Source organism: Peromyscus maniculatus, chromosome 4 (assembly GCF_049852395.1).
Source record: "Peromyscus maniculatus bairdii isolate BWxNUB_F1_BW_parent chromosome 4, HU_Pman_BW_mat_3.1, whole genome shotgun sequence".
Taxonomy (NCBI): domain Eukaryota; kingdom Metazoa; phylum Chordata; class Mammalia; order Rodentia; family Cricetidae; genus Peromyscus; species Peromyscus maniculatus.
Genome location: NC_134855.1, coordinates 90,449,872 through 90,463,748, shown reverse-complemented (window position 1 = coordinate 90,463,748; position 13,877 = coordinate 90,449,872). Strand labels below are relative to the sequence as shown.

Below are 13,877 nucleotides of genomic sequence, written 5' to 3'. Positions count from 1 at the left end.
TGAAGGAAGGCACTATATGACCATCCACACTGTTATCAAGCTCATTTCTTATTTTGGAACTCAAGCAAAAATATTGTGGTAGGCCCTTGGGTAAAAGCAGTTTACCTCAAAATGTTCTTCCTCTTTTGAAAAATACCCTGAAGATCAACATTTGGCCTCACGAGAATAGGTTTGGTTGGCAGTCAGACTCGCTGAGCTACAAGCTATCAGGAAGCATTCACATTATTCTATCCCTACTACTCCATGAAGCCTTTACAAATTCTTCTCCTCAGTCCCCTGTCTAATCAGCCACAGTGGTTGGATTCTGGTTTCTTCCTCTAGCAAAGTACATTTGCATCCCCCACATATGTCCAAATTAAAATAATCAGAGAATGGCTTCCTGGGTCAGTTCTCAGAGTCAACCTAATTAGCCAAGTTCTGAAGATGTGAGATTTGGATTAAAAGGGGGCTAATTGGGCAAATGAACTTTAGATGTAATCTCAATATCCAACTCTGATTTCTCAACTTCTGCTTCTGGTGCTTCTGTATCCCATAAAGTCTGTGGTGCTAATTGCTGTGGGATGCGCTGAGCTGAATTCAGCATGCTGACTAGAAAAATGTGCTGACCCACAAGCATTTCCAGTGTGAGCTAAAAGCATCAGAACACAGTCTTTAGGTCAGCTTCATTAATAAGGTTGGGGTTTTTCCCCCAATTTTGAGTCTTAACATTTCAAACATTTCAAAGGACATGTGTACATGTTACGTGCTAAGAATTAAAGGCTAGAAATGTTTGAAAGTAGTGACACATGTTTCATCTATGTCTAAGTATTTGTTTCTTGATATGTTAGTCTTTCTGGTGCTTCTACTGAAATATCTCTCCTGTGAGTAAACCGTATTGGGATATATCAAGAATATCAGGTGGAAGTGGCATGCTATTCTTTTAAAAATATATTTAATATTTGAGAATTTCACACCTGTGCACAATGTGTTTTGATCAAACTCATCCTCCCCACTCTCTCCCTCAAACTCCACTCACGCCCCATCCCCACTTTTCCCTACCTATCACAAGAATTCTCTTTTTAAACCTTGGACCTTTTTAAACCCTGCTGCCAGGATGTGCACGGGTTGTGCTTTCGGGTGTTAGATATGGGGTGAGACTTGAACAGAAGTTGTTTGTTTTAAGAAAGGGTCTCACTCTGCATTCCAGGCTGGCCTTGAACATGCACTTCTCCTGACTCAGCCTCCTAGTCCGGGGATTATGGACATATGCTTCTGTGCCTAGCTTCTACATGGCAAATATCTTCACAGATTCTCTAAACTCTCCGTGAAGAAATGAGCTATATGGCAATTAGTAAACAACAATAAGCTGTTTAAATTCAGTTTAATGAAAAATTCTGGATGATGTGAACATAATTCTAAAACATCCTCACAATCCCACAGTGTTACCATTCTTATGCCTTAATTGTAGCACTTTTAGGTGGTGCTGGAGATTAATCCCAGGGTTGTGAACAAGCTAGGCAAGTGCTCTGCCACTGAGATATATTCCCAGCCTTAATTATTCTAAATAAAAAAAATTCATGAAAATTTAAACTGTCCAGTTAGTTTTTAAATATGTCTCTAAATTATCTAAATTATAATTATCTAAATTATCTCCCTCCAGAACATGGAGTCTAAATCTTCTTCCTTTAAGTATGAGCTAGGTTTGGTGAATCACATCTAATGAGTAAAGTACTGCAAAATAACCTTGTATAACCAGATTGCTAAAAGCACTGCAGTTTCTACCTTATTCTCTTGATCTGTGGCACGTCAGTGGCCATGTCATAAGAACATTCAAGCAGCCCTCCAAAGAGTTCAACATGGTAAGGAGCTGAGGCCAAATCTACCATCCAACAAGAAACTGAAGCATCATGCCAACAGCCATATAGTGAATTTAGAAGCTGATCCCCTAGCTGCAGACATCTCTCCAGAAGACTGCGGCCCAAACCAACCCTGAGACTGCAACTTCAAGTGAATCCCAAGCCAAGACCATCTAGCTTAACCAACTCCCAAAGTCCAGAGTCTGGAAACTGTGAAATAGATTGTTATTGTTTTAGACTGTGACAATGTGAGGTGTGCCTTCAGAGGAATTAATAATGCCATAGCCTATCTAAATGGACACTCTCTTATATATAGTTCATCCCTTCCAAGAAATACTTAGTGGTTTTGAAGAAAAGAGCATTGTTCTTTAGGTTTCATATAATACATATAAGAAAAAAATGCCTTAGAGTCTGGCTCAGGGATCACATTCTCAAACACAAACTAGGATTTCACTCAAGAAAGAAGGTATGTTTTGTAAATTGTTTGAGCAAGTTGTAACACTGCTTTGGAATGTAAACGATGGTTCTGAGACTCAACAGCTCTCCTTTACTAAATGTTCCTTTTCCTTTGTCACTGTCCGGTTTTTCCTTGGATCCTCCAAAGAAAAATGCAGAGAGCATAGCATTCTGTCCTGTCCTTTCTCTCATAGCTATTATTAGAAAAGTTTATCCAGCAGATTCTTCATCCTGATCAATGACTTCAGATATGATGAGGTCTGCCCTACGAAGCCAGGCTCTTCTGGAATATATATGTGACTCCATAAGAGTCATCAGGTGAAGAGCTATGGTATCATTTCCCCAGGCCGGCTGAGGCAGGCCAGCTTGAGTTATCTTCTTACCTCCTTTCAAGGAAGGAAGCCAAGTGTTAACTCAGAAGGCACCTAGTAAGATGTGAGGCTCTTTTGTCCCCAAGTCACTTGTAAATGAACTTGTAATAGCAGATTGAGTGGTATATGTACCCTCTGAGCACCTCAACATGGTGGGGTTATCTCAGAGGTAAAAATCCTGAGCTGAAAATCAAAATTCTATTCCATAATGGCCAACTGTGTAATGAATAGATCTCCCTCATTTATTGGAGGTCACCTTTCTTTCGTCAATATTTCCTCATACTATTAACAGGTGACAAAGAGAATGAAATGCTATTCTCCCAGCTTATCAGCTACAAATAACTTGGAGGTTGCCCTTTCTAGTGCAAAGGACACCAGGCCTTTCTTTTCCTCAGGTGAAAGTGTAGAGGAGAATGCCAGCGTTGTGGTCAAGCTGCTCATCAGACGTCCTGAGTGCTTTGGCCCAGCTCTGAGGGGTGAAGGAGGAAACGGACTGCTGGCGGCTATGCAGGGTGCCATTAAGATCTCCGAGAACCCGGCACTTGACCTCCCCTCCCAGGGTTACAAGACAGAAGTGTAAGTGAATGACTCCTGTGTGTGCAGATGGTAGGCTGCCAAACACTGTCAGTCAGTGAACCACTAGGGTGGGCCCGTATTTGCCGGTAGAAAGAGCACAGATGTTTTATGGTGGTTAAAACACTTAAAATCACTTTGTCAGGCCCATTATGGTTATGACTTGCCCAGAGAGCCTAGGGATCAGAACCAGCTCCTTCCATTCCTTTAGACCATTCAGCACAGCTGGCAAACCACTGAGGCAGCAAAGCCTTCTAGTTTCTACAGCACCTGCGTACAGCATCGCCTCAGGAGGATGCTCAGGAAAGCGTTTTGAGTGTTTGGCTTCCTCGCAGCTGATTGTGGAGTTTAAAGGTTCAGAGCTGAGTTGGTACAGTATCTGGTTGCCTTGTCACTGTCCCTCTATCATGTTCAGTAGTCATTTGCCTTTATTTACCTAGTTTATATCCCATGGTCTGCAGAATGTGTGTAACCCACCAGAGTTGACCCTCCAAACAGTTGGCTCTTTTTCCTCCTTGTCATCAATTCTGACAGATCACTTAGTAGACCAGAGAGAACTCAAAACACATTTGTCTCAACATTCTTGCATAACATGAGATAAAACTAAGACCTGAAGTAATAGAGTTTGATAACCTCATAGCCAGAACGTGAACATAGCCCTCCTGACTCCTTGTGTAACTAGCTTTCCATGGACATTCAGAAAGGAAGGGGGAATGAATGGTGGGTAGTACCTAAACTCATGTTTCAAGGTTCATGGGACCCTAAAGCTATCATGGAAAAATATTTGGGTCCTTTGAGCGTAATGAATAAAACCAGCTTATCAGCTTCTGAAGTGGGGAGTTGTGAGGGAAAGTTTATTCAACCCGAATGGAGTGTTTTAAATAAGCAGTATCTGCCTAACAACATGGCAGTCTCTCACACGCCTTCCCCATGTTGATTCTTTCCCTGCAGCACAGAGGATGATGAAGAGGAGGAAGAGATTGTGCACATGGGCAATGCGATTATGTCGTTTTATTCAGCTCTTATAGATCTACTGGGCCGCTGTGCTCCTGAAATGCATGTAAGTGATACCATTTACTCACAGCAGCTTTGAGGAGCCTGAGTCAAGAACACTAGAGAATTCCTGAATGTAGTTTCTTCATCTGTGCCTGGCATTGGCTAACAAGGTTCTCTCTAGGTTTCTTTTAGCTAACACCAAAGTAGTTTCTGCTTCAAATGCCTGAATGGGCCACTTTCTGAGGAAGAAAAAGGTGTGTGGGTGTGTGTGTGTGTGTGTGTGTGTGTGTGTGTGTGTGTGTGTGTGTGTGTGTGTGTATTCTCTTTGGTACTATCTGGGTATAGTCTCCACACATTTTGTTTAAATGGCCTTCCAAAATGAGGCTTCCATGTCCCTCAGCTTGGCCAAAATGTGGCTAACCTGATTTTTGGCCATGCTACTGTTAATGGCCTCATGGGTGCCATAGGGACACTCTGTGTGGGAAATACTGTCTCGATGACCGTGGTTCTGGGCTCTAGGGGAGCAGTCAGTTTTGCAGGCACACACACAAAGATGGTTCTATCTGATGTGATGTCTTCTCAGACCTCCAGTTTGGGTCTGGAAAGTGTTGCTTCCCTTCCATTTTTCACCCTGGCTGATGGGATAGTTGGTGTTATTTCATATAAATCCTCACACTGAAATTGAAAGGAAATAGTTGCTCTTTTTAACAGAAGAAAAACTTAAATCTTGGTGTTGGAGGCTGTTGAGATTCACTAGGATTCCAGTTCCTTCTGTGATACACTAGCCCTATCAAATCAACCCGCCTTTACATTTCAGTTCCTTTAAGCAAAGAAAGGAACTCAGAAGGAAGCCAGGGAAACAGCAGGGTGTCTAGAACTTGGAGACATGTCGTCAAACCCCTTTTGTTCATACTCCAGTTCTCTTGATCACACTGTATTACTTCTGGAAGCAAGTTACATAGCAGACATGTTCTCAAAAAGACAGAATGTGAAAGCTAGTTCACCAGAGCCTGCCTAAGGAAGAAATAAATACCTTCTCTTCTGCCTACCACTTCCCTGCCCCATTGTACACACACACACACACACACACACACACACACACACGCACGCACGCACGCACGCACGCACGCACGCACGCACGCACACGCCTACACATCTTCTCAGAACCCCTCCCTGTCCCCTTCTCCTTCTGCAGAGAGAAAGAGGTAAGCTGCATCATTACTGACAACCCACTAGAAAGAGAGGTGGCAGGCAGGGTAGATGAATAGGCTCCTGCTTTCTCTGGGGCCACTGAGCCCCATGTCTCAGAATGCACCAGTCCACATGGGGTAGATCTGATCTTGTGCTCCTGGATAGTTACTGCTCAGCAGAAAGTCCGCTGGCCCCTCTTTGGAGACCTCTGCTGCAGGAAGATAGATATGTACACTTGTGTACATGCAGATTGACCAATTGGTCGTGCGTGTGAATAAACCTATCCTCCTTGGGATGACTCCAACAAAACACTCAAATTATCTTTGACAATGTCTACACTCTTCATGCCCACCCCCACCATTCTTCAAGCTCAGAAGAAACTGAAATTTGTAAGTCATTTTCTCATCTGCTACAATTCTGAAATCTGGTATTGTGGACACAGTATCAGCACTTCTGACATGGCTGTGAGGACTCCCTGCTGAGGGTAGATACTTTAACTGCTGAGGGTTTCAGCCTCAGTAAAGAAAGAATGTGCCTGCTTTCAATGGATTTATCCCTCGGTCTCCTTTTCTGCAGTAAATCAAGAAGAAGTTTCCTGAAGCGACACATATCAACAGCAACTGGGGGGACTCAGAAGCAGACCCCTGACGGTGGGACCATTTTCCTGCCATAGGTTAGGAGATGCAGTGTGGCAGGTGTGGGGGCTTCATCTTTTTTTATCTCTTTCCTGTGTGACAGCTCATTCAAACAGGGAAAGGGGAAGCTATCCGGATCCGGTCCATCCTGCGCTCCCTGGTCCCCACAGAAGACCTGGTTGGGATCATCAGCATACCCCTGAAACTGCCCTCCCTAAACAAAGGTAGGGAAGCAGCTTTAGGCTGAGCCCACCTCTAGTACTTGCCTGCTCAGCAGCAGGACTCTGCTAGAGTCCCCTGCCAGATGAAATGCCTTGCTTGCTCTTTTTCCAGTGATGAGTTTTCTGTAGACTTAACCTAGTTCCTCTGTCATCCACTTCCCTGTGTCAAATCTTGGGCCCTCAGGTACAGACTGCTGTCACCATTCTGGGACCAGGGACCACTCTGGCCTTCTGAAGGGTGATAAAATGAGCAGGTGACAACCCTTACCATGGCCTGATTTCTCCCCTGCCAGTGTGCCCTGGGAGAGTGAGATAGCCAGTAGACTTGCAGACTGTCTTCTGCCGTGGACCTGGAAGATCTCATAGCCAAGGATAAGTTACCACCACCGCTACTTGTGGCATTTGACACCAATCATCCCCAAAGCATTTTAATTCTCTGAGTCACCCTGCCTGGTCTTCAGGCACATGGTGGAATTAAAAAGATAGCATGAGTCTGGCTGTTGCAATGTTTCCCAAACTGCCATTCCACGGAACACCTTCAAAGGATAGTTTAATACGCTTACGTAGTAGGGGCTCATAGGCAAATAAATATGGAAATTGTTGTAGAATATGCATTTTATAAAATATTCTAGAATATGTGCCACTTTTATAACTTCATAAAGCACAGTTGAGTAATAATGTGTCTGAGGAAACAGGATAAAGAAAATAGATGTCAGACTCCATGTTTCCCAATGATGTGGTGCTTTCTTTTAGCACAAAACACTTGCTGAATCCCACAGAAACAGTATTCATCAAAGCACCACAGCTGTGTATGAAACCAAGCCAGCCTCAGACATTCAGCACCCAATCTTCCTTGTGCTCAGGGAGGAGAGGCTGCCCTGGTGCCCTTCCCCCTTACCAGTCCACACAGACTAATTGGCGGGAGGAGGCCCTAAGCTGGACAACGCTTCAGCCCTGTGCCTCTCGGGATGCCTTAGAAATCCAATCCAATACTCGCATGTGCCGTGGCTCTTGGTCATTTGGGGATCTCTTTTCTAGTTTTTGGTGCAAGACTGGAGAGAGAAGGCTGTCTTTCATCCTCCCTAAAAAGTCTTTCTATTCCCCAGGCCAAGCAGGTTTATTTTTCCTGTGGATTCCTCACGTTATCCTTGAGCCAGTTTTTTTTTTTTCATTCAAATAAGATTAAAATAATGGAGTAACTTGGTCTAAGGATCCCCTAGAGCAGACACTGAAGGAGTACTTGCTATTTTGCACTGTGGTGTGATGACTACAGATATGGCATATTATTAAATTTAATCTACTTTCTTAGCATTTTACCCCTCACATTCCTACATCATCCACCAAAAGAGCAACAACTCAAGCCTTGATTTCCTAGAAATTTCTTTTTTTGTGTAGGATAAATATTCCCATTGTAGGTTACTTCCATGCTTCCAATGTGGTATCACAGAACATGGAGTTGGAAACAGAAGGCCTAAAGCATACCATCATGTTCTATTTCAATATATAAATTACAGCTGATATAACTGAGTATACTCTATAGTACTGTTACAAATCGGTGAACTATGACTGTGGATTGCCTTTAAAAATATAATCTACTTCACTGAAAATTTAAACTTTAATTAAAAATGTGTTTAATAATCAGCTCATAAAAATTTGACCGTTGCTTCCAGCTGCCTAGATGAAGCTGCTTCCGACTTAGTTCTTATTTCTAAACTTTCTGTTGCCTGTCCCAACAAGCTATAGACAGACAAGTTCTATGCTGTGTTTTCAAACTGCGTAAACAGGAAATCATGTGTTTTGTCTTTCAGATGGATCAGTCAGCGAGCCAGACATGGCAGCCAACTTCTGCCCAGACCACAAGGCACCCATGGTGCTGTTCTTGGACCGTGTTTATGGCATTAAAGATCAAACCTTCCTGCTCCACTTGCTGGAAGTTGGGTTTTTACCTGACTTACGGGCATCTGCATCTCTAGACACAGTAAGTAGCTAAAATAAAGGGTGTAGAAGAGAATTCCCCTCATGGTTAAGTTAGTGACACATTGGACTTGGAAACACATATTTTCTGCCTACTTGACGGTCATATTTTAATGGTCTGCTAAAGAATGAGAAAAACAGAGGTACCAAAAACTGGAAGATCTTAATTTATTAGCCCAAAAATTTACATGTAGGTAAATTTGGCCTTAACTTTTGGTTCCAGTCCCTTCAATTGAAGTTTCTCAAACCTTGGGACACTATTTTTTGAGGAAATGGGAAGAGGGAACCAGACTAGGATATTCAGCATAGTATGTTTTCATAGCATGTCTGGCTACCCATTAGGTACCAGGAGCAATTTTTCTATTATCAAACTCTGGCTTAGAACCAAGTATGGACAAAAGTCCCCCAGGAGACCAAAAATAAAAAAAAGAAAGAAAGAAAAGAAATCACACTCTTGTGAGAATATGATTCTGTTGTTGATGGAAAGGGCTGACTGAAAGCATTTCAGGCTAGGGATACTCTTCCCATTCTCACTTATTTTGCCCCATGCACTGACCACCAGGAAGAATAGTCTGTCGTCAGAGGTGTGACAGAGGTCAGTACAAGAAGCCAAGGGCAAAGGCACAGTTGGAACTTAAAGCTGGGGTAAAGAAATCCAGCATCCACAGGCATCAAGACAAGAAGTGTCTGACCACAATATAAGAGATGCCAGCTTTCATATCTGTGCCTTCGAGGGGAGGGAGAGAAGGATGCAACAAGCTGGATGTGCTTAATTTCAAAAACTCTCTTCTTACAGGCTTCTTTGCAGTTAGGTTTCTCAAAGGCACCACCTGGTGTTCAGTAAACAGAAATGCGAGTTCTGGAGTGAGGGTTTTGTGGGCAGCACATACATTCATTCACTCATGGAGACATGGCATGAAAATAAGGAGTGGTCTATCAATGAAGGAGTCTGAGCCATAAGATTCTTTCATATCTTCACCATATTCCACCTACCACTACTTTTGTTTGGAGCTTTTCTATAAATCCCTCAGTTTTAAAAATAACATTTAAAATTCGTGCGTGGACTTCAAGTTTCCTGATTAAAGCTCTTTTTTTTTTTTTTTTTTTTTTTTGTAGTTCAAACAGCAAATTCTAGTCTAGCATTTGATGTTTGATCACATGCTTGCCAAAGCACCATCTGCCCCTCCAAAAGATAAATAAATAGCGAGGGTTTATGTTCAGTTCCTCATCTGAGAACTTCCAAGCCACGGGAATCAAAGCCCTGCTTCCTCATCTGAACTACTCAGCCTCTGAAAGAGATAAATGTGAAAGACAAGCTATTTTTTCCAGCATAGTCACCAGTGTCTCCAGAAGACAAACTTCTGATAATTAATATGAACACCCAGAACTGTGAAGGGTTCAAAGAAACAGTTTTTCAAATCATAAGTTGTAGGAAATGTTCATTCAGATATAATAGCTGTGATAATTGTAGGAAATAATGACACTTTATCTCTGTGGGTCTCGAGGCTTCTTTTGAAGTCCTTCAGTTTTCAACAATGACGTTAGTCACTCTTTGGCTATATTTAGTGTCACTAAATGGATCTTCCCTGAATTCAGCTTGTCCATCTAAGTTTACAAAGAGGAACATTGTGAGCGAGGATTATACCCGAGCATTAGAGAAGGCCCTAGATTTCTGTTCCTTTTTATACTTCTCAGGCAGCGCCTGGTTCCCTCTAGTGAGGTCAACCTTCGTATCATTCATCAGATGGTGAACTGCCCACAGAACTTTAACTAGTGGGCGTCAGAGAGCCACTTTTACTTTGTAAAGCTGGTGAATTTGAAAGACAGTGTGGTATACACCCACGTTAACCTTGATCACAGGGGACAATATGTGAGACTCTTATAAGGTGACAAGTGAGAGCTCAATCCAGAATAAGGATGTAATAGCCTGGAACCTGGACATTCAGTATCAGGTGATGCCCATCAACTGATTTTAGTGAGGGTTTAAAATTCTTCTTTGAGACCATTTAGAATCCAGCCATTTTTAGATGTTTGCTTTGTTTCTGGGGGTAGGGGCTAATCTTTTTTTTCTTTTAAATGGGAAAGAGAGGTGGATAGGTGTTTAGGGGTCCTCCAGGCTTTACAGCTGGCAGGGAAATGATCCAGGTGAGGGAAGAATGATGCTCAGTTCAGTCCAATTTAGGTAACTGGTGCTGGGTCAACACTTTAAGAGTCTGACCTAAGCTTGTTTATTTTTGCCATATTTAAGCATGGCACAATTTTGGGAAAAAGTTCTCAGGTAAAAACTAACTCAGTTCCATGAGTACAACAAAGTTTAAGACATGTTTACATCGAAGCTCTTTACAGAGTATGTGTGGTTTCATTCATAATATGGGTTCTTGTTGACTTAGAAACAACACTCAAGGTCTAGGGAGAATGACTGGGGTAAACATAATGCCTGCAGGAGCCAGGATTTGGTCTGGCCCTGTGAAAAACAAAGAAGTCACTTACACTGTTGTGAAGTACAAATGACATCTCTCTCAAGAAGGCCTAGAAGCAAGGTCTGGGATAAGTAAAACCTAAATTCTGGGAGATATGGACTGGACGGAGTCTGGCTCATCAGACAGCAAAGGATAACCAGGTTGTAAACGACATCCATTCCCAGCATTCCAGGAAGAACAGGTTAAACATCCCCTTCCTTTGAAGGCTGCCTGTGTGCTTAACTTTCCTGGCTTCTCCAGTGCTTATCTATGTGCACAAGGACTCTTGCCCTCTCCAGACAGGCTGAGTACAGCCCTGTGTAAGTTTCCCTGATCTTCCGTGGGGCCCCATGCCCTAGATGATCTGGCCGCTTTCTGCGAGGTTAACTAACGCCCGCCCTCCCTCTCTCAGGTGTCCCTCAGCACCACCGAGGCTGCGCTGGCACTGAACAGGTATATATGCTCGGCCGTGCTCCCACTCCTTACTAGATGCGCCCCTCTCTTTTCTGGGACAGAGCACTGCACCTCTCTGATTGATTCTACACTGCAGACAATATACCGGCTTTCCAAAGGACGGTCCCTCACCAAGGCTCAGAGGGACACAATAGAAGAATGTTTACTTGCCATTTGCAAGTAAGTGTGCTCTCCTTTGCTTTTGACTTGTGCCTATGCATCCCTGCCAAGTGTATTTACGTGTGACACAGTTATACAGTGCACAACTGCATAACACAATAATGCATTGTGAAACTGATGAGAAAGTCTGAGGAAACTACCAGCCCTTCATCATGTGCCCAGCCTTCCCCCAACCATCTCTCTTCAAATGTGCTTGTTACCTGTCTTGTCACATAATCTTCCTTGGAATCATCTCTCATTATGGGGAAGAGGAGGACACAGCTCAGGATTTACCCACTGGGGTGAAAAATCAGGAAAAAAAATTTTTGTCACTTGTGCCTGAAGTATTTCTCTAATGAAGTAATTGTCTAGTTCTGAAGAGAGACCCAGAAAGATTTCTCTACCGTCTAACGGAGAACTTTTACATAGAAACCAGACTCCATGTGTAAATCAGAACAGTTTACCTCCAGGTCTCCATGACTGGAGCAAGGAATCTGGTCACAGTGGGGAATGGTGACAACAGCCAATGTAAGCAGGCGTCAAAGCCAACAAAGAACATTGGGAATCTGCATCAAGTCCGGAAGGACAAAGGATGAGGTGCTTTTCAGCAACTGGTCTCACACCATGGTCTAGGATTCCAACCTGCTGCTGTAATCCAGTAGTGCCCCTGCTAGCCTGTGTATTAGAGTCACTGTGTGAGATCTGGATACATTTCCCAGTTCCCATACCACATCCCAGCCCCAGGATAGAATCCAGGACTCCAGCATTGAAGCTTTGAGTAATTGGCTCTACTAATGGTACGTAGTGTGATTGAGAATCACTAGTGAAATGGTCAACAGGCTCCCACTTTAGGGGCCAGAGGGACATTGTTCCTGATTCTTCTTAATGACATGTGTCCCCATCACACCCATTAGAAGGCTCATGATGGCTAGAAGAAAATCCATCAGAACTGTTCATCATTCAAACGTCAACTAAAAGGCAACCTCAGCTATGTGATATTGTGACACACCTATTAGACGATGCAATGATGGTGACTCAAAGGCTGAAGATGTGGGGCAGGCAGGACTCGTATTGGCTGTTCATGGGAATACAGAAGTTGAAGATGTGGGGCAGGCAGGATTCTCATTGGCTGTTCATGGGAATACAGAAGTTGAAGATGTTTGGTAGGCAGGACTCTCATTGGCTGTTCATGGGAATACAACACAGTGCATCTACTTTGTCAGACAACCTCTGTCAGGCAGTTTCTCACAAAGCTCAAAAGCTCTTACTGCAATTTCAATAATCATATTCCTTTGTGTTTACTCAAATTATTTGACAGTTCACATCATATATCATGTTAGCCATTATATATACACTGTATATATATACATATATGTATATATATAATTATATAAAAACTTGATTTTTATATTATGTTAGTCATCATTAACAAAGCTTCAGTAAGTCAATAAACAGTGTAAGCCCAGGATATGTAATATTACTCAATATTAAAAAGAACAATCAAGCCACAAAAAGAGTCAGCCATGATTAACAAGAGACCAGCACCACTGAAGTGAAACCTTTGTGTTCCTGAGACAACTGATGCTGGTTAACTGGAGCTGAGAAATTAGTGGTGATTGAGAAGAGAACAGCATGGCTGAGGTGAAATCTTGTGCGAAGTGTTTCCTGAGAGTCAGCACACGGAAGCTGTGGTCCAGCGGTGGCCAAGGTTGTACCTCATGCTGGAAGCAGAACTTGGTAGTGTATGAGACACCTAGGTGGTTGGTTTTGAAGGCATGAAGGGGTCATGGAGAGCAGCTGAGGCTTGCCACTGTGAGAGGCCAGGAGAGACCATTGGTGAAGGTGCAGCCTCAGTGGCAGTTGAAGGCCCAGGATTGAAGGAACCAGACAAAGAAATTGAGGCTTGGCACCATGAAGAGAGCCTATGAGAGGCTATTGATGAAAGTGCAGCCCAGCTGCAGCAGAAGACCCCCGCATTTTTGGAGGTGCCAGTACCATGGGATGACCACCAAGAACAGCAGCAGTGGGAAGTGGAGCCAGCCTGAGCTTAGAAGATAAGCTGTCCGTGATGCAGAGGGCAGAGCTGGAGAAGTGACCCAAGCCTCTTGGAGGACCCCAGAAGATTGTGAGCGAATCCCTAATGTTGGACATTGTGTTGTTTACACAGTTCGGGTTTGGTTTTGTTTGGATTTGTGACTGTGCCCTGGTTCTTCCCTCTTGAAGTAAGAAGGCATTTAATTTAATTTTAATTTTTACAGGAGCCCACAGCTGAAAGACTCTGAATTTTAAAAGAGATTTGGGATTTTTAGAGAGAATGGATATTTTAAAGAGACTGAAATTTTAATGTGTCTGAATTTGTAAAGACTGTGGGACTTTTAAAATTATGTATAATTTTAATGTGGGATCTTGGGGACAAATAAGAAAGGAAAGATTGTGGTTTAATAGTGATGTGTTTGTGTGTCAAGTTGACAAGGGGTCAAATGTGCTGGCTAGTTTTATGTAAACTTGACACAAGCTAGAGTTATCTAAAAGAAAGGAACCTCAATTGAGAAAA

General features: G+C 43.0%; 1 protein-coding gene across 1 annotated transcript in view; it reads left to right on the top strand.

Annotated features, from left to right (window-relative positions):
- Ryr3 (ryanodine receptor 3) overlaps positions 1-13,877 on the top strand; it is a 535,270-nt gene that overhangs the window by 392,590 nt on the left and 128,803 nt on the right. Inside the window, exons 44-48 of the mRNA XM_076570297.1 lie at positions 3,058-3,238; positions 4,187-4,295; positions 6,161-6,281; positions 8,087-8,256; positions 11,124-11,344. Coding sequence (XP_076426412.1) covers positions 3,058-3,238; positions 4,187-4,295; positions 6,161-6,281; positions 8,087-8,256; positions 11,124-11,344 — 802 coding nt within the window. The remainder of the gene's footprint in view (positions 1-3,057; positions 3,239-4,186; positions 4,296-6,160; positions 6,282-8,086; positions 8,257-11,123; positions 11,345-13,877) is intronic.